General features: G+C 43.0%; 1 protein-coding gene across 6 annotated transcripts in view; it reads left to right on the top strand.

Moving 5' to 3' along the window:
- Positions 1-19,379, top strand: part of LOC308169611 (polyamine-transporting ATPase 13A3-like) — a 30,715-nt gene extending 11,336 nt beyond the window's left edge. The window contains exons 15-45 of one of the 6 annotated variants that reach the window (XM_080544311.1): positions 536-709; positions 964-1,137; positions 3,332-3,402; positions 3,593-3,676; positions 3,902-3,971; positions 4,104-4,238; positions 4,420-4,492; positions 4,935-5,066; positions 5,913-6,080; positions 6,414-6,571; positions 6,742-6,930; positions 7,095-7,156; positions 7,425-7,575; positions 7,989-8,114; positions 8,252-8,269; positions 8,528-8,678; positions 9,474-9,594; positions 10,162-10,286; positions 10,730-10,896; positions 11,320-11,454; positions 11,846-11,925; positions 12,040-12,082; positions 12,224-12,333; positions 12,750-12,846; positions 12,974-13,046; positions 13,601-13,778; positions 14,002-14,183; positions 15,428-15,516; positions 15,649-15,729; positions 16,986-17,081; positions 17,472-19,379. In XM_080544311.1, coding sequence (XP_080400437.1) covers positions 536-709; positions 964-1,137; positions 3,332-3,402; positions 3,593-3,676; positions 3,902-3,971; positions 4,104-4,238; positions 4,420-4,492; positions 4,935-5,066; positions 5,913-6,080; positions 6,414-6,571; positions 6,742-6,930; positions 7,095-7,156; positions 7,425-7,575; positions 7,989-8,114; positions 8,252-8,269; positions 8,528-8,678; positions 9,474-9,594; positions 10,162-10,286; positions 10,730-10,896; positions 11,320-11,454; positions 11,846-11,925; positions 12,040-12,082; positions 12,224-12,333; positions 12,750-12,846; positions 12,974-13,046; positions 13,601-13,778; positions 14,002-14,183; positions 15,428-15,516; positions 15,649-15,729; positions 16,986-17,081; positions 17,472-17,663 — 3,705 coding nt within the window. In that variant the 3' untranslated portion in view covers positions 17,664-19,379. Of the gene's footprint in view, positions 1-535; positions 710-963; positions 1,138-3,331; positions 3,403-3,592; positions 3,677-3,901; positions 3,972-4,103; positions 4,239-4,419; positions 4,493-4,934; positions 5,067-5,912; positions 6,081-6,413; positions 6,572-6,741; positions 6,931-7,094; positions 7,157-7,424; positions 7,576-7,988; positions 8,115-8,251; positions 8,270-8,524; positions 8,679-9,473; positions 9,595-10,161; positions 10,287-10,729; positions 10,897-11,319; positions 11,455-11,845; positions 11,926-12,015; positions 12,083-12,223; positions 12,334-12,749; positions 12,847-12,973; positions 13,047-13,600; positions 13,779-14,001; positions 14,184-15,427; positions 15,517-15,648; positions 15,730-16,985; positions 17,082-17,471 lie in introns of those variants that run through there. The other 5 variants (XM_080544309.1, XM_080544310.1, XM_080544308.1 and 2 more) reach the window with 5 other exon arrangements.
- The last annotated feature ends 1,473 nt before the right edge of the window (positions 19,380-20,852 follow it).

Genomic DNA, 20,852 nt, shown 5'->3' with positions numbered 1-20,852 from the left:
CATAACCAATCAAATGCTCCAAATTTCCGGTCGTACCCCAATGACTAGATCGGTTCAATATGGCAAAGAAAATCACTCTGCCTCCCATAAAGCATGGTGTAGTCATCACAAAACAATTGATATACATACAGAATCTGTCCAAAGACATCCAGAATTTGTCCTGGCAACAAACTAAAAGTTGAACAGGAGTGAGAGAGAGTGAGAGAGAGAGTGAGAGAGAGAGTGAGAGAGAGAGTGAGTGAGTGAGAGAGAGTGAGAGAGAGTGAGAGAGAGTGAGAGAGAGAGAGAGAGAGAGAGAGAGAGAGAGAGAGAGAGAGAGAGAGAGAGAGAGAGAGAGAGCCCAGTGTGATAACTACCATCGGGACAGTGTACATTGCGTCAAGACAGCATGACGTGGAGAATTTTGTCTTGCAGTATGACCCCTCGACCCTATCACTTCCACAATCCTTCAAAAGTGCCACCTTCCCTCTAGTGGGGGTTGTTCTCTGACCCAAATGTGTGCCCATATTCTGTATGTATATGCTCTGGTCTGTAGGAGGTGTGGGGGTATCAGCCTTGCCTGTGGAAGATGGTGCTGGTGGGCGTCGGGGCGGTGTGCAGCGGTGGTCTCCTGCTCCTGCTGCTATACTGGCTGCCAGAGTGGGGAGTGAGAGGGACCTGCACACGGACCTCCGTCAGAGAGGCCCAGACCCTGCTGCTTCGGTCCACGGTACACTCACTGGAGATCTCTCCCCTCTGACCTCCTCCAACTGTTTTTCTCCATTTAATGTGAAGCAAATGTATCATCTATGTAGAGCATGTCCATGTATGACACACAGTAATGTGGCCATTGTATCAAGACAGTATTATATTGACTGTAATGACCATCTACCGTATTGACAAGTTGGTGTACAATGCTATCATACTGTGTATTTACATCCCATAATGTGTAAAAGTGACCTGACACAGCTCCATACTGTTCAGGATGAATTCAAGAGGTGGTTCCGGGCCAGGGTGCATGTGATGCTGGCCCCAGGGAAGAGGCCATTTGACAGTGTGGAATTCCAGACTACATTCCATACGTCCAATGGGGATGGAGCACACATCTTTAACCAAGAGGAACAGAAGGGAAAATATATCCATCTCGAACCCATACAGGTAGTTCCCTTTGATTACTTACCTACTACGACTGTATACATCAGATGCTGTTTCCTGATATCTCTGAAATGGCTCACCTTATTCCCTTTCCCTCATAACCACTGTTAAGAGAAAGCACTGGTTTGGTTTCCACCATATTGTCCAGTAGTTATTTAGGTTAGAACAGTGGTCCTGAGAGGGAGGAGAGATTTGGGAAGGAAGCTATCTACTATTGAGACACAATCAGCAATTGACACAGCGAGTCTATGATGATGGCTGCAGATCATGTCTATTTCATTAATCCCTTAGCACATAAAGTGCATCCAAACTTTTAGAGCAGGGGTCCCCAATTACTTTTTATAGCGGGCCACTCAACCTCCAGCCCCATCACACAACCAAACGTAAATTTGTTACGGAAGTTACGTAAATACCAGTAAACAAGAAATATGAGCAATGAGTTATGGGAATATTAAATTGATGTTTGCTCTTTTGTCCTCCAAGTTTGCACACTGTCATCCACTGGTACCAGTTGCCGCCAGTAGGGGGCGGTAGACTGCGTGTTCTCCCTCCAGACGCGCATATTGCCTCATCTCATCTATTTTTCCCTCTGGCTGTTATCTGGGCGTTATCTGGGCGTTGTGTAGTCATGGAAGGCCGCAGGTTAGCCGCTAATGCTAGCTTTGGTTGGCTGCTCTTCAGTGATTTCTGTAGCCTGTGGAATCTTTTCGGGGGATGATTCATCTGTCCAGTGAATTTTGCAGAACCAGGAACTCTAGTGGGACTTGTGCTCACAGCCCAGCACTGTGCAGCTCAATTGGTATTTGCCAGAGAACACCAGAATTGGCAGGTTCGCCATTGGCACCCCGTTCTCTTCTCAGATTTAAGCAGGTTCACCCTGAGCACATGTGACAGATGGAGTCTGGAGACGCCGTGGCGAACGTTATGCTGCCTGCAACATCATCTGTCATGACCGGTTTGGCGGTGGGTCAGCGATGGTCTGGGGAGGCATATCCTTGGAGGCTGGCACAAACCTCCACGTGCTAGCCAATGGTACCCTGACTGCTGTTAGGTACCGGGATGAAATCCTCAGACCTTGCAGGACAATTCCCGGCTTCATATGGCCAGAGTGTGTAGACAGTTCCTGGATGACGAAGGCATTGATGCCATTGACTGGCCCTCACTTTCCCCAGACCTGAATCCAATTGAGCACCTCTGGGATGTTATGTATCGTGCATCCGCCGCCGCCAAGTAGCGCCACAGACTGTCCAGGAGCTCACTGATGCCCTGGTCCAGGTCTGGGAGGAGACAGACTGTCCAGGAGCTCACTGTTGCCCTGGTCCAGGTCTGGGAGGAGATCCCCCAGGACACCATCCGCCATCTCATCAGGAGCATGGCCAGACGTTGTCGGGAGTGCATACAGGCATGTGGGGGCCATACACTCTACTGAGCCACATTATGAGTTGTCGTGATGAAATTCACGCAAGTTGGATCAGCCTGTGGTCAAATTTCTTTACTTTGATTTTCGGTGTGATTTTGAATCCAGCCCTCAATGGGTTAATGATTTTGGTTTCCATTGACCGTTCTTACGCGATTTTGTTCTCGACGATTTACACGATCAATAAAGATTTTCAACTTGAATATTTTGTTCATTGAGATCCGCAATGTGTGATTGAAGTGTTCCCTTAATTTCTTTGAGCAGTGTGTTTTCGGTGTCAACTATACATTTCTTTGTAGCAATGAACTTACTGTTTTGTTTTATCTGTCTCGCTTTTCGATTCACTGCAACTGACGTATTAACGCTAATGTTCTGCGGCGTGCCAAGGAAGGGGGCTGGACTATAGGGGAAATGCGGGGTGGAATTAACAGAGAACAATTCTTCTTTGATTGATTGCTGAAATTATTAATTGTCTTTGGAATAGTGTTGTTGTCGTCATCCCTCCAAAAAAGAAATACCAAACGGAAGAAGACTAAAATTATAATTTCCCTATGAAATTATTCTTTTTTCCTTCTGGCATTTATCCCAAAATTCTTGTGGGCCTTAAATCAACCCGTCACAGGCCAGAAGTGGCCCACAGACCGCCTATTGGGGACCCCGGTTTTAGAGTATAGAGCCAAAAGAAGAAAACATGTTCACTGTCACATTACTTACGCAGGGCACTGTATACTGATGCATTGCTATCCCCTGAGCTCAAATCTTCCCCTCTCTCTTTCTTAGATACACTACTTCACCCACCACAGCACAAAATACTACTGGAATGATCTGCTACAGAATTTTGAAGTGTTTAAGTAAGAGTACCACTGCAAACCTAAAGTGCTGATTTAATGTTCTAATTTAACAATTTTCGGGAGACTTTAGTAGCCACATGAATACCAGAATTCCATAGAGGTTATTCATCTGTCCAATAGAAGAGAGAGAGTTTCGGTGTGTCTGTGTGTATTACAATGGAGAAGATGACTGTGTGTGCTGCTCTTCTAGAGGTTTGGAAGATATCAGCTTGAGCTGTTCCAGCATCCAGTCTGACCACAGTACAGGTCTCAGCAAACTGCTCCAGGACTACAGGTACTACTACTCTACCATTCAGATACCATTCAGATACCATATAATACAGATACCATACAGACACCATACAGATACCACACCCAAGCTCAGAATCTGTCACTTCAGGTACACAATTTGTTTCTAACATTTGCCTTAACTGGTCATTCAAAACAGTACATACAGTAGTTGGCATTGAACATGTTTAGAAGCAAAGAAATGCTAATTACCTCACAATGCTTCAAATAGGAGATTGTTCTTTGAGGTGAATGAAATCGCTGTGAGGGTTCCTTCTGTGTTCAAACTACTCATAAAAGAGGTAGGCTATTGTGTATCCTACTTCTCAAGATGCATAAAACATACTGTTAATTGTCCATTTACTTCAATGTTAGAAATTGCATAGACAGCCATATAATACTGCTTGATAATCAGTCACTGTCATTCTCCTCAGGTCCTGAATCCCTTCTACATCTTCCAGCTCTTCAGTGTCATCCTCTGGAGCACTGAACAGTATTACTACTATGCAGCTGCCATCGTCTTCATGTCTATCATATCAATAGCTACTTCGCTGTACACAGTCAAAAAGGTGCATTTCCTCCCTGAATAAGTAAAACCAGTCATGCTTGTCTTTAGGTACCTAATGTCAGATCCCTACATTTCAGATCACTTACTTTCATAAACCATGTATTGATTACCTGTGTTTGCCTGCTAGAGATGTTGTATGATTTTGTGTATCATGATTGGAAATACTCTCTTTTTTATCTCAGCAATATGTTATGCTCCATGACATGGTGGCGGCCCACAGTATTGTACGTGTTTCAGTGTGTAGAGGAAATAAAGGTATGTCATTATATCATAAGGGAGGGGGGCAGACATGATAATGTTAGAGCACTATGTGTGCTCGCTTGGTAATGAATACGTTTGCATTCAATTGGTAACATTATCCTTTCTCTGTTGTTATGTTTGCCTCCTGAAGTACTATGCAAGTACAATGTAGTTTATCTGTACTAATATCATCTCTCATTCTTATGTTAGTAGTGCCTCTTTATTTCTTAGTGTAGACTGTTTATTTCTATTTATTTTGGAAATGTCTGTCTTTAGATTTAGCCATTGTCACCCCGTTTTGCTTTTCTTGTGGGCTATAGTTTGATTTTCCATGATCCAAAACCTTGGAGTCTTGGTGTTGTGTTGAACATAGGAAACAAAGGAATACTGGATAAACATGTACTGGAAATAATATACTGTATATGAGTATTTTTTTCCCTTCCTTGGTTGAATCCAGAGGTTGAGGAGGCCATGTCCACAGATCTGGTCCCTGGTGATGTCGTAGTCATCCCAGCCAATGGGATGATCATGCCCTGTGATGCAGCGCTGGTCCACGGAACATGCATCGTCAATGAGAGCATGCTGACAGGTGATACAAACGTTATTTTCTCTATATGCTAAGAACAACTTGAACAGACAGACTGCTGGATGTAGTTGAAGTCCAGTGGACGTCCATTGTTTTCAATCGGATATGATGTACATGATTACAACACAGCAGCTGCGTTGCATGCCGCACTCACACTCCGGTGGAAGTTGGTTTAGAAGGGACTTTGTGATATTATACGCTAACCGCCAACACCACAACAACACTGGTTAGACTCCCAACAATGTTGGATTTTTTATTTAATTTGTTCTGAGTGGGGCAGTCCCACTCATATTTTTCTTTTTAATGACAGATATAGTAGAGATTATGACAGGAAGGATGGGTGAGAGAGAGAGAAGGGATGACATGCAGGATATGTCTGCGGATGGAATCAAACCGGGAACCCTGCGGTACATGGTCAGCGCTTAATCCACTATGCCACCGAAGCGCCCAACAATGTTGGATTTTATTCAATTCCTGTTTTGGCCTTTTAGATGCAGCCAGTCAATTGTTGAATGACAGAAGTGCAAACCACCTTAAATCAAGCTCTCACTCACCATGCTATGCTATGTAGGGGAAAAACTAATGTACTAAAAATACAGCATTTCTGCCAGATAGCAAACATGTTGTCTCGGTCTGTACAAAACATAACCAATTTGCAGGCACAGGTATGTTGACACAGTCGAAACATCTTAGGGTAATCTCCATTCTTTTCCTGATTTTTAGCAATTAAATAATATTCATCACTTTGGCATTCATATTATGATAACATTCTAATCTAGCTATTGTGCTTTAACAAACCTTGTGTGCCTCATGATGTGAATAAGTGTCCCGCTGATCCCCCATCCTCAGGAGAGTGTGTCCCTGTCACAAAGACCAGCCTGCCTAGCTCTGGAGAGGAGGGGGCCACAACATACTGCGTGGAAGAACACAAGAGACACACACTATTCTGTGGTACCCACGTCATCCAGACTCGCTTCTACACAGGGGAACTTGTCAAGGCTGTGGTGGTTAGGACTGGTAAGACTGTTGTGTTCGTTTACATTTTTCTTCACTTTGTACAGTTTGTGTCCATCTGGACACTAGGGGGCAGCGGAGATTAACATTCAGGCACGCAGGTGCTTATTATTTCAATAGGACATTTCTATTTAAGTTGTGTGTTTTGTTATTCCTGTGCGGTAGCTTGAGTCTCGCCAGTGGTACGTTCTCTCATGGTCCTCTAGGACGTGTTGTGATATATATACCTCTCTAATGGTTCATGTGGGAGGCCTCTAACTGCATATCATCACAAAAAGAACCACAATTTTCAAGTGCTATTCAAGCTCTTATCTTCCCATATGTGTTGTCCCTCAGGCTTCTCTACAGAGAAGGGCCAGCTAGTGCGCTCCATCCTCTACCCAAAGCCCACTGACTTCAAGCTGTACAGAGATGCTTACCTCTTCCTGCTGTGCCTGGTGGCTGTGGCAGGGATCGGCTTCATCTATACTGTAGTCTTCAGTATCATAAACCAGGTACACCGTTCTGTGCTTGTCTGTACATCCATTTAAAGGGTTGATTGCATTTGTGTAGTGCCTTTTCATTGGGTGCTTAGTCATGCAGCTTGCCATTTAGAGTAAATGTCTAGTTCCTTCCCCTTTAAACTCTTGGGTTTGTTGAGCACTTTTCTTCCGTTCATTCTCAGGTTCCAGCGAAAACCATCATCATTGAGTCTCTGGACATCATCACCATCACGGTGCCCCCGGCTCTACCTGCAGCCATGACAGCGGGCATCGTCTATGCCCAGCGCAGGCTGAAACGGATGGGCATCTTCTGCATCAGCCCCCAGAGGATCAACGTGTGTGGGCAGCTCAACCTAGTCTGTTTTGATAAGGTGACTCCCATAGTGCCCCCGCCCCCCCCCCCCCCGTGCCCAAAGCACATCAGAAAACATTATGCCAAGTGTCAGGCTGTTTCAATTGCTAGCACATACTGGGTTCCATCGTATCATTTGAAATTGAGGAGTAGTCTAGTTACTGGTGTTGCTTTCCTACATAGACTGGTACTCTCACTGAAGATGGCTTGGATCTTTGGGGTATCCAGAGAGTTGAAAATGGCAGGTGAGAAGGACATGTAGTATGTTTTTGCATTTGTAAATGTTTGTCTGCAAGGGGAGTTTTTTCTGGGCCTGGGAGACTACAGCAAAAAGCAAACCACAATTTGGTTTTATTTACTTTAGCAGAGCCTACACTAGCATTAGCATCACTGGGTTAAAAAGGGAAAAATGACTCAAGTGTGATTCTGTATTCATGTGATTTTATAATTTAGGTGACCTATCCTTAAGTCACACTCAGTATCACTCAACCTTTCTTTTCCCCCTTCCTTCAGTTTCTTCCCTTCAGAGAATGACCCTGAGAAAGAGAGCCTGGTCAAGTCTAGGTTTGTAGCTTGCATGGCAACTTGCCACGAACTGACTAAGATTGAGGGAGAACTTTCCGGAGACCCACTGGACCTCAAGATGTTCAATGCCACCGGCTGGGTTAGTCTGTCTCAATGCCATTTCTGTTTCTTTATGGATCTTATACTTCCTGTTAGTCACATGCCTATAAACCTTAATACAAGAATGACATCCAACATCCAAACTTTCACACTACCAAGTATGAACTGATGTATTGGCCATGCATACTAAGGTAAAGTGCTAGTGTGGGTATTGACACATAAATGTCATTCCCCTCCATTTGTCTGTATACCATACATTTTTTGTGCACAGGAATTCTACATTGTTGTTGCTTTGTGACAGCACCAAGCCAGCACCTAGTTGCCTAAAACATAAGCAGACAGGTACCCAGGCTAACTCCATCAGGTCAAAAAGGGGCTGCTGGTTCTCGATGGAGAGTTGAGACCTGACATGTTATTGACATGTTACTCAACACCAATAATTGTGATGTATAGATCCTGGAGGAGCCCACAGAGGAGGAAACAGCTCTCCACAGTCCCATAATGCCCACTGTTGTGCGGCCACCCAAGCAAATTCTCCCTGAGATCCACCAGAGTGTCAATCACCTAGCCCAGAACATGGTATACTATGGACATACTCTTATACCTCTTAAACCTCCAAATATATGTGTGCCTAACTCATTACATAGTCTGAACTGAGTATACAATATTCATATACCAAGGAGGTTTTAAATGCAAACCTTCTATTTCCTTTCCAGGAGCTATTTGAGTTGTCGGTAAGTAGTCTGGGGCTTTTTCCTCCTGTATCTTTTTTAGATGTATAGAGACAGAAGGAGAGTCAGCCTTTTACACATGTTTCCTTATGGTTATAATTCATCTTGAAGACAACATGCCTGGTTAGAACCTGGTTAGATTTGTGATTACCACAAGAAATGAAGGAAGAATGCATTTGAAAGAATTGAGACTTACTGACAGATGGACCTGTTGGTTGACTTAGTGGTTCTCATCTTGTCTTCCTGTCTTTCCTCCAGCAGTCCTATGAGATTGGGATAGTTCGCCAGTTCCCGTTCTCCTCGGTGCTCCAGAGGATGAGTGTGGTGGTCAGGAGGCTCGGGGAGAAACACATGGACTCCTACCTCAAGGGGGCGCCAGAGGTTGTGGCCAGCCTCTGCAGAGAGGAGACAGGTCAGGCATCTACTAACCCCTGAATAGAGGTTGAAACGGGCCTAAGATTTCAAGCCCAGTCTGTGGATGTGACACCCTAGCCCAACAGAGGAGAAAACGGCTCACTAGGAAGAGTGGAGAGAGAGAGACTGCTTGAATACTCAGCTTAGTTACTATCAAGAACTGTATTTACTGCACCTGACGTTTTCTGGAAATATAGAAGGTTTTTCATTGATGCCAATAGTTCTCTATATTAAAAAAGGCTTCACACTTTCAATTGATCTTATACTCTTTGCAGGTGCTGGCATGCCAGAGAGCATGACAGGGGAGAGGCAGATTAGGGAATTGGAAATGTTTATACAATTTTATCGCAACCTGGAAACATAATTTACTCGGACTGATAGAAATAGCGAGAGAATGTAAAAAGGTGCTCAAATACCAAACTAAATGATATTTCTGCAGGCAGTATTACAGTGCCCTGTGTAAACAATGGGACAGTAAAGCATTTCATTTTTCATAAAAAAACAACAACAACCTAATTTTAATCTTTGTTCTATTTATTATGAAGTTAAAGTTGAGACTCAACTTTATTTGAGGGTATTTGTGTACGATTATTCATTATAATTATACTATTTATATTATAACTTGTCTGGATATAAGATTGGGCAGGTGTAAGGAATATAGTTGTTGGGTCCATTATGCAGACTGATGGAATTTTTGGTCATGTTTTTGCTTAAACCTATTCCATCCTCTCAGATCTACCCAAGTGCCCTTACAGTGTTGATTTATTCTGCTCCATCTCTCTCTCCCCTGTAGTACCAGAGAGTTTCCCAGAGACACTGGGGGCGTACACCAGGCAAGGGTTCAGAGTGATCGCCCTGGCACATCGCCAGCTAGAGGCCAAGCTCTCCTGGCACAAAGTTCAGAACCTCAACAGGTACAGTACATATATTACTATTTAGCTGACACTTTTATCCAAAGCGACTTACATTGCAGTGAGTGCATACATTTGTCAGTATATTATGGTCCCAGCGTGAATCGAACCCACAACCTAAATGTTGAGCGGGAATCAAACCCACATCCTAAGCGTTGTTAGCGCCATGCTCTACCAACTTAGGGAGAAAACTCACTGGCTGCGTCAACCTCGCCTTACCTCAGCAGCACGTGTGAGTTTCATTTAGGCGCCCGTGTTAACGGTATAGAGCCGGCACATAGCCCGAGTGAGAGGCGCTCTCACGCCCGCCTGATGCTGGCTCCTGCGACTCGCTCGCTACTGAGTCAATAAGGGAACAGGTGTCCAAGAGGAATCTTATCCTTTCGAGGCATTCTTGATTTTGCAATTATAATATTTATTATAATATAATAGTATACACTCAAATTAAAACAGTATTTAGAATATCTATGAGCCAGGAGAGACTGAAATCCATGGCTCAGATTTGTCTTGTGAGAATATGCATGTTTTTTGGTCCTGACATAAATCAATTCTCTTTCTTATGACCTCCAGGGCTGTAATTGAGACCAATATGGAGTTCCTAGGACTCATAATCATGCAAAACAAGCTCAAAGAAGAGACTGCTGGGGTTTTAGCAGACTTACGACGTGCTAACATTTGCACTGTGATGGTTACAGGTAAGGCAACCTCATTCATAACAATACAAATGTTATCAGATAACAGGTTACAGATAACGTGCAGCTGTTGTTAATCTTGGAGATTTGTAAATGATCTAGCTACCAACGGCTAACTCACCCCTACTACATCTATACTGATATCAATGTAAGTGTAGCATCTTGTTTCCTCCATCTCTCTCTCTCTCTCTCTCTCTCTCCCTCTGTGTGTCTCTCCTCTCTTCCTCTCTCTCTGTCTCTCTCTCTGTCTCTCTCTCTCTCTTTCTCTCTCTCTCTCTCCCTGTCTGTGTGTGTGTCTCTCTCCCTCCCTCTCCCTCCCTCTCCCTCTCTCTCCCCCTCTCTCTCTCTCCCTGTCTGTGTGTGTGTGTCTCTCTCTCTCCCTCACCCTCCCTCTCTCTCTCTCTCTCTCTCTCTCTCTCTCTCTCTCTCTCTCTTTCTCTCTGTAGGTGACAATATGCTGACAGCCATATCAGTAGCCAGAAACTGTGGGATGATAACCCCTCATGAGAGGGTCATCATTGCAGATGCCTTGCCTCCTAAAGAAACCCAGCCTGCCCAGATCAACTGGCATTACACAGAGAATGCCACTCAGCTGAACAAGGACAACCACACGGTGTGGGGAGAAGAGCAGTCTAGGACATCTGGATCATATTTGAGTTGTGCTTGATTTAGCTTGGAGTTTCACTTTTGGAACTTTTCTATTGGTTGCATTGTACATCAAACTAAATCAAAGGTTGCTCAAGTATTTGAAAGTATCTACAGTAACATACTAAGGATTTGTATGTATTTGAATTGACCCAGGTCTGGAGGATATGGACTAGATTTACTAGACACAGAGTATAAACACACATTTCTTGTTAAGCAGGTCTCCCTCGCAAAGGGATTTAATCTCAAATGACTTCTTGGTTAGGTAAATGGTGATAGAAAAACAGACTGAGTGTGTAGTGATGTTACACAGTCTCACTTTCCTTTTGGTATTAAGGTGAATGACCTGTAATGGACGCTCACGTCCTCCCTTTTCTATGTTGTTCCCAAGTCAGTGCAGATCAGCCTTGAGGATGTGGCCTATGATGAGGAGCATCCCAAGCAGCAGGACCAGCGCTATCACTTTGCCATGAGTGGCAGGTCCTTCGCCGTAATCACAGAGCACTTCCCCGACCTGGTCCAAAAGGTCAGAACTTAATTATACTTGCTTCTTTTGACTAACAGGAAATTCGGATAATAGGAAACACACATTTTTTGTTTTCATTGAGTTTTGTTCCCTATAGAAAATGATAGAAGAGCAAACAGTACTGAAGTAATACTGTGGAAGTGGTGCATTACATGTAACTGTTTAGAAATGTCATTTAATTTAATTTATTATTATCCAGGAAAAGATTAAAAGTAACATTACAGATGTTCAAATGTGTTACCTTTAGACTGGCCTGACTCAGTTAAAACTGGTTTGCAGCAGGTTCCTCTTCTGCAACATACAAGACAGAATCACATAAATAATACAAAAGGTACAATCGGGAACAATCACATGACATTGTGGTGGGTGTGTGCTTTTGGTGCCGCTGTAGCTGGTGCTGTGTGCCACCGTGTTTGCCCGCATGGCTCCTGATCAGAAAACCCAGCTGGTGGAGGTCCTGCAGAGTGTCGAGTGAGTATTCTCTTCCAGCACTGAACTGCAGTATCAATATTATATATACTGGCACATTTCCATTGGCCAGTGAACACATTCTGTTGGTAGGCATTTCTTGTTTCGTTTCTGCAGCTACACTGTGGGGATGTGTGGAGATGGAGCTAATGACTGTGGTGTAAGTATGATGTTGTCTGATCTACTGTATGTCAGGGTTAGGGTTAGATTTGTTGAAGATTTGTTTCGCCAAGAGTTTACTGGGAACACAAACAGTGACATGCACCCCCCCCCCCCCTCTCTCTCTCTCTGTCATCTCCAGGCCCTGAAGAGGGCTCACAGTGGGATCTCCTTGTCAGAACTGGAGGCCTCTGTAGCCTCCCCCTTCACCTCCTCCACCGCCAACATCTCCTGTGTACCCAACCTCATCAGGTACTGTAGCATAATATCACTTAACACCATAGGCCTCGCCATCTAGAATGAACATAATGAATTTATTTAAAGAGAGAGCTTGAGTGCTCTCATTGGCAGGACATGTGGCTAAGGAGGTGTGTACAGTGTGGCTATGCCATTTAATATAGAGAACAAGACAAGACTTGGCAAATAAAGTGTATAACAAAAAGGTTTGGACAACCGGGAACAAGTTGCCAACCAATCAAAATGTTTTAATTATTATTATTTTAAAAACTTTCATTCAGAAAAGTTTAAATACATTTCAACATTGTTGAAAATCAATGACACACTCGCTAGTCAATCCCCACTACTTTTCACTAACTAGGTTAGCAATATTTTGGCTTGACTAGCGACGGAAACGTTGACGGTCTGGATGTATATGTGTCTCTCCTCAGGGAGGGCCGTGCTGCTCTCATCACCTCCTTCTCTGTGTTCAAGTTCATGGCCTTGTACAGTATCATCCAGTACCTCAGTGTCACCCTCCTCTACTCTGTAAGTACTGCACCCAGATCAGTCAATACTTCTGTAGTAAACTTGCAGACCTCATCACCGCTGATTTGAAATCAGATTACCTTTAAAACATCTTGGGTTGTGGTTATCCTGTCTCCTTCTGTCCTAGATCCTCAGCAACCTTGGAGACTTCCAGTTCCTCTTCATTGACGTTGCCATCATTCTGATCATCGCCTTTACAAGTGAGTCGTCGTCTTGTTGTTGTTGTTGTTGTTGTTGTTGTTGTTGTTGTTGTTGTTGTTCTTTTTCTTATTTTTCTTATTTTTCTTCTTCTTTTTCTTCTTTTTCTTCTTTTTCTTCTTCTTTTTCTTATTTTTCTTTTTCTTCTTCTTCTGCTTCTTCTTCTTCTTCTTCTTCTGCTTCTTCTTCTTCTTCTTCTTCTTCTTTTCTTCTTCTTCTTTATTAGATTCTTTATTAGCACATAATACCACCATCAACTGAACATATACCGTATGTGCAATCAATAGATCTCTCAAATACCATGCTTATATCCTACCACAGTCTACACATCACATCATACAGTGTTTTTCCTGATTCGGGTAGGCTACTGTACGCGTGTCAAGAAAACATTCATGATTGGTCATAAAAAGTGCCTCTCACAATGTGCCTCGATAAAAAATCGACTCTGACAACATTGCACTGTTATAATCAAAATACCAAAAATCTATTATACAATTCCCATGTATTTTCTCCAATCCCACCCCTGATTATTGCCTGTGCATGTCCCCCCCCCCAGTGAGTCTGAACCCCGCGTGGAAGGAGCTGGTGGCTCAGCGGCCCCCGTCCAGTCTGATCTCAGGACCTCTGCTGTTCTCAGTGCTGACCCAGATCCTCACCTGCCTGGCCTTCCAGGTGCTGGCCTTTCTCTGGGTCAGAGAACAGAGCTGGTACGAGAAGTGGACGGCCCACTCTGAGTGAGTACTGCGGCCACTGCAAGAGGCCAAATGCACAGAGGAAGTTGTTTGGGATGGGAGGAATTTTATTGATTTTGTCAGCAAAAAATTGGAATGGGGGAATGGAGAAAGGAACCCAAAATAATTGGCACCTTACCATGCCTCTTTTTTCACTCTCAACTTTTCCTGTAAGAAAACCAAAAACGTGCCTCTCTTTAACAGTGCTTAAACCTCTCTTCAACAGTGCTTGTAATATTTCCACTGGCAGTATCTCCCACGGTCTCAATCTGACATCCCACAACGACCACAAAAATATAAAGAACTATGAGAACACCACTCTTTTCTATGTGTCGTCCTTCCAATACCTGTCGGTAGCCATTATCTTCTCCAAGGGCAAGCCTTTCAGACAGCCAACATACAAAAACTGTGAGTTGTAAAACTGTGAATTGTATACAGTGCCTATAGAAAGTCATCATACCCCTTCACTTTTTCCAAATTTTGTTGTGTTGTAGACTCATTTTAAAATGTATTATATAAAAAGAAATGTCATCAAAATGTCATCAATCCACACACAACATAACAAATTGAGCAAATGGAGAGGAACAACACTGCTCAGGAATGCGACCCTGAGGCCTGGGGAGACTTACACAAATCTGCAAAGTTGAATGGTAGAGAGGAAAAAGCACAGTCGATGGGACAACATCATCTCAGTCACTCTACAAAATTGATCTATAACCAAGTGGCCAAAAATAATCTCTTAATGGAAAAATAATCTATCTCATATCCATAATTGTGTTTGCAACAATGAATTCAAGTGATACAGCAAATAAAGTGGCTGGAAATGTGTTTATTTGTTTTTACTACAAAGAATTAAGTTTAGTGCAAATAGAGCACATCTGCACCTTCTCTCGTGTGAAGAATAGTGGTAGCTGCAGGGTAGTTATGGGTATATTTGTCACTGGCATGGACTGAGGAGTTTGTCAGGATCAAGAGGAAATTATAAGAGAGAGACCCTATAAAAACAAAGATATTGATTCCAAAATTACATAAACTATTATCCTTGCATGAAGATGAACTCAGTTCAACTTATTGTGTGATTTGTTGATGACATTTTTGCATTTTAGATAATTTTAAGAGTGTTATTGCAAAGGGTATGAATACTTACGTACATGAGGTATTTCTGTGTTTCAATTTTAATCAAATTTTTCTAAAAGCTTGTTTTCACTTTGTCATTATTGGGTATTGTGTGTGTATTGATGACAATTTTTCTTTTATTTAATCAATTTTAAATTGAGTCTATAACACAACAAAATGTGGAAAAAATGAAGGGGTCTGATGACTTTCTATAGGCACTGTATGAATCCCCACACAGCAACTACATGTACATTTGAGAGCCCATTGTGTTGTAGGAGTACAGTAGTAACTATGAGTCACAGTGGTCGATGATATGTACCGTAGATAGATATGTAGCCTAATACAGAAGTGTAATTATACACAAGTTAGCATAATATTGTTGCATTAGAAGTAATGAAGTAGAGGGACCCTGTCAGCATGCCACAAATGTATCATTTGGGCAAACCACCACTGATTCATCAGTTACTTCAGTTAAATCACCAAGCGTGGAAGCAGAATGACTGGATGTCATTTTGTTCTCTATCATGTGTCACTAGGGCCGTTTATGCTGTCCTGTCTGGGCCTATACCTCTTTCTCTTCCTCATCGTGCTGTATCCCGTGCCTGCGATTGACCGCTTCCTTGAGGTGAGTGATACACAGAACAACCACCATTGCTCCACATGATTCGATGAATTCCCTACCTGTGATGAGTTTCTTCTGAAGCCGTCTATCTAGCTAGCTACTGTAACTCCATCCCACTGCACTTTCTCCCCTCAGATTGTGTGTGTTCCCCATGAATGGCGCATCACAGTGGTCATCATCGTCATGGTGAATGCAGCTGTGTCTGTCCTACTGGAGGTATGTGACACGGCCCTGTGAGGAAGTAATAGTGAAGCAATTTTTATTTTCTCTCATTTTCTTTTGGCTTTGAATTAGAAACGATTACTATGATTTTAAAATATCATACATGTTGCTTTCACTATTCTGAAATTAGAACACTTTTTATAGTCCCACTTTATAGTCAGGGCACCAAAAATAATGGGACAGATTCATGTAATGTCCAAATTAAGCACTCATGTTTAGTAAGTAAGTAAGTAATGTTTATTTATATAGCATATTAATAAAAACAAGGTGCAATACAAAATACAAGTGCAGAAATAAAAGTACAAAAAGTGCAGTGTCGGGAGGCAGGCTCACCTCAGTTCAAAGGCCAGGGAGAAAAGGTGTGTTTTTGCTAATTTGCTAAGCCTCGATGCTCTGGGTGGATCTGATGTGGTTTAGTATTTGGTCCTTCTTGGGTTTTTTGCGGGGGTTCTTAATTATTGTGAGCAAGAGATTGCTGAGCAGTGCTTTGTTTTTATTGAAGTTCCCAATCATGTTTGGTTTTGACTATGTTTCTGAAAGCTTTCTTTTTAACGGTTTCTTTGAATTTGATTGAGAACTCTTTGATCCTTATGTTGGCAGACATTAATAGCAGACTCCAAAGGCAAATACAAAGCCTAACATCATTGATACCTCTTCTCCTTCACCAATGATGTGATGGAACACCCCTGACTAACCAGAAACCCCTGTCAAGCCAATAGTCCCATTCCTTTTGGTGCCCTGAATAGGGGGACTATATATACACAAATAGTGTCATTTCTAAATGGTGAAACCAATATGTACAGTACACAAATACCATCAAATAAAAGCTGATAATCTTTACTTTAATCTTTAGTAATCTAGTATTGATTTTAAATTTGGAGTATAAATTAAAAAATACTTCACTGTCCCATTACTTTTGCAATGCACTGTAGGTGTGTAACCTTGGAATCTGCCCTTTCAAGCAATTTGCTGACAGATCTCCTAGATTCAGCTTGCTGATAATGATGCATGTAGAACTATGTGATTAGGTTACACCAACCAAATCAATTGACACAACTGACAATGACAATTAATCAATGAAGCAATCACATTGAATCAAAACCCATCCATTGATGAATATGTTGTTACTGTGCACTCTTGAGTGCAACCGACTTGAAGTTCATTGTCTTTGCTCGTAACCTGATCAACCCATATTACTATATGATCAGCAGCCAACTTGTTTTCCTCCTGCACAATGAAACCTCCCGTAGACTTTGGTCCTTGACATCATCTTATGGAGGTTGGTGTTCAGCCGAGACAAGCAGCAGGGCAGCCATGACATGGCCTCCGCTGCTCACACACCTCAGGTTGGGAATATTTACCCCTTTCTGTCCTTTTGTGGTTAGCTTCTTTCATTTCCTGGTCTGCCTCCCCTCCCACAATGCTTGCAGTTCAGTTGGTTTTTATTTCACATTTGTTTTAGTTTTTTGATGATTCTGAAATTAAGTAAAGGGTAAAGCAAGTGATGCTTACAGTGGTTTACAGCTCATCCATCGGTGCTAAAGCATTCAAAGTCATTGATCACCTACGCCTAAATGATTGGAATAGATCTTTGCCAGGAATCCATCAATTATCATAAACACATTTCAATTGCAACAAATATGACATTCAGAAGCAATTGAAAAAAACAACCATTAACGGTGTGTATGTTTTCTCTTCAATGTATGCGTGTGTGTGTGTGTGTGTGCTGTTCCCAGTCGGCCAACGATCGCTGGGGCTCGGCGTTCCTCTCTTGGCTCTTCTGTCGGAGGTGGAGGAGGAACACCCCGCGGGCGCGTTATGTACACCTGGCCCAGGAGCTGCAGGAGGACCCCGACTGGCCCCCCAGACCCACCACCATCACCTACGCCAGCCTTACTCCCCACCACCACCACGCCGCGGTCATGTGACAAAAGAAGACCACAACCCAGGGCCTCTCTAAGCACATGCTCATGATGGCCTCGTCACATCCACTACCCAGTCTGCTGTGAACCTTGTGAACTACTGTACGGATTATTGGACCCAACCACCCCAAGCCCAATGTGCCAAACCAACCACAGCACAGGACTAAAACATTAACCATGACTTGCAATTCAACACCAGCATGGATACTTGACAAGTCTGTCTCCTGGACCAAAACTGCACTGTAACAATGGAATCACATAGAACCCCCCAGCACCACTGAGACCTGTCCCTATGTGGGCTGGCCACTCACTCTACGTTTTGCTGTCTGAGCCATAGTGAACAGAGTCAGAGAAGATAGTGCCATTACCTAGTGGACCATATAGAGGGCTTCCACTCATGACTGGTTGATCCCTTTATATTCATCTTGACAAAGACTAAGAACAATGAAATCTTCCACTAACAGTTTCTCGCCTGTCTTGATTGCTGCTGTAACGTGTGCCAATGTCAAGAGAGAAAGGGTGTGTTACTGTAACAGGACCTTATTGAGAAATAGAGAAACTAATCTCTTATTAACACACCCAAATGCATTTCTTCTATGCTAATTATGAATGCCATGAGTGGTACTAATGTATTTTACAATATTCAATAACATTCCAATGCATCAATAATGTATTATTGCAGTTTTTTTCTTTTTGTTCTCTAATGAATTAGAATGACTTATTCTTCCTGTGGAAGACCAAAGTATTAGAGTACCCATGACCCTTGTGAAGCCCATGAGAAATAGTAACGAATGGATGCATTTATGAATGGAGGCATTATAAAATTGTTGTTAAGTCTGACGCCTCCACTGTCTGCTGGGCTGTCCTGTTTCTGTGCTGCTTCACAGGAGGCCAGTGGGCCGAGGTGGGAGGGCCGTCAGCTGATGTGGTGCACCTGGGCCCTGCAGGCTATTTTAGGTTGGCCACTGCCTCTCTTCCCTCCTCCATGCTGCCTCCACCACAGTATACTTTTCCCTCACCCACACACTGCATACACCACTGACCCTATATACTTCCACACCCCACACAATTCTGTCTATAGCTTTATGTAGTTTAAATAAACATTACATTTGCTTTTGATTCATGCATGGTCTCCACTGATGTGTGTCCATGTTGTGACAAAAGTTATCTTTTTATCCTACTTGTTGATCTGTGCCTAAACTGAGTTGATCAATGGACTAAATGATTTGTAATGATTACTTGATTTTGGTAACATTCTTAATATATGTAAGCCATTACCTTAATGATGCTTTTATCAAAGGGAATAATTGTAAATGTTTTTAATTGTTATTTGTATTCTATGAGAATAACAGCTGATTTTAACATCTGATTTTTATTCAATCTGTACAGTACATTGTTTACAACTGATCCATCCCCTATTTTGTCCAGCAAATTATGTTTGTATCCATGGAAATGTCTTACCAAAAGGTTTAAAGGCGATACTGTTAGTTGGAACCACAAAAACATAATACAACTTATTTCCAAGGGTACATTCATTTAAAAAAAAAAAAAAAAAAAAAAAACGGTAATGGTTGTTTGCTTTCAATTCCTATCCATTGTAATAGACTCAGACGTTAGATATTTGCTGAAAATGTCAACAAAAGCCTGTGTTCGTTCTGGAGAACGAGAGGAATGCATTCTCCGATTCACAGGACCGTAACTCCTATTACATTTCCTAATAAATGTGGATATTAAACCACTCTTTCCCTTGGACGTCGTGGGGGGCTGACCCTAGTCACACTTGTTTCAGCCTCGTCTTACTGATCAATTATGAGCTTTCCCAGCCTCCTGGTTGCCTGGCATATGGGCGCTTTAAGCAGCCAGAGTGGAGGAGAAAGAAGGGGTATCATTTCATGTGGAGATCAGGGCCAATGGCTGTGAATGGGTGGATTTGGGGGGATTCTTAATCAGAGGGAGAGGGGGGGGGTGTCCTGCACTGTGTCAGTGAATGGAGTCTCCCAGACGTCAGGCACCGTTTGGGAATATTCATGATGCAGACTAGGGGGAGTCATGAATTGATGCGTGTCTTACTTAGATCATCTTGTAGGCAAACAGCAATGTAAGACATATATATCCCTCGTTGATTACAGTGTAGTTTCTGGTTAGTGTTGATGGTTAGTTTCTGGTTAGTTTCTGGTTAGAGGTTTGCTAGAGTCTTTTCTGTATTCGATGGTGTCCGTAAAGAAACAGATGGAGATAGAAAGTGTGAATGAACTCACACACTGGCTCCCAATCTCACAAAGTTTGCTGCTCCCTAGAAAATATCTTTATCAAGTTAATCCGCTCTCTTTCTCGCTCTCTACCTCTATAGAGTATGTTTCATTACTAAGACTCCTTTATTTCAGGATGTGTGTATGCCGTTCTCTTAAGCTAACCCTTTCAAAAACCTGTGGAATGTCCTTGGATGATACATACAAGAGTATTTTCTTTAATTAAATTCCACAGCCTATTGCTAGAGATTGCATGGCACAAGTGACCCAACAGCACCTCAGTAAGAATTATGAGCCACTCATTATGCCATCACAGTGATTAATAGTCAAGCCATAAGGCTATCCCGCTGCTCACTTGCGGTTAGCCCTATTGTACTGATGACACAAAGATACCCATCGTCTGGTAAAGAGCTTGCAACGACCTGTACCCCAGCAGACACGGACACAAAGCCTTCCTACTCCCTTCAATCCTCCTTTAGCATGGCTCCCTCCCTCATCCTTTAGCATGTCTCCTTCCCTCCCTCCTCCTTTAGCATGTCTCCTTCCCTCCCTCATCCTTTAGCATGTCTCCTTCCCTCCCTCATCCTTTAGCATGTCTCCTTCCCTCCCTCATCCTTTAGCATGGCTCCATCCCTCATCCTTTAGCATGGCTCCTTCCCTCCCTCATAATTTAGCATGGCTCCATCCTTCATCCTTTATGGCTTCCCTGTCATCTCTTCTGTTATCAGGGGGGGGATATGGCTGAATGGGCTCTGTGGTTGGTCAATAAATTCAGTGATTCAGGGGGTGGACAGTTGCAGCCGTGTTAGCATTTGTTCGCAGTCTTGTCGGAGGGCCAAGCCCCGCCCCGGGGTCCTTTGTCTCTGTTGGTCCCCCGACAGGTTAGAAGTCAATGGAAGGCCTTGTGTGGACGCGGCAGGGGCAGGGATGGGGCCGCCTCTCACAT

The sequence above is a fragment of the Nansenia antarctica genome, assembly GCF_963989245.1.
Source record: "Nansenia antarctica genome assembly, chromosome: 13".
NCBI classification, from domain to species: domain Eukaryota; kingdom Metazoa; phylum Chordata; class Actinopteri; order Argentiniformes; family Microstomatidae; genus Nansenia; species Nansenia antarctica.
The sequence above is the reverse complement of the archived record's forward strand: the minus strand, read 5'-3'. Positions and strand labels throughout refer to the sequence as shown.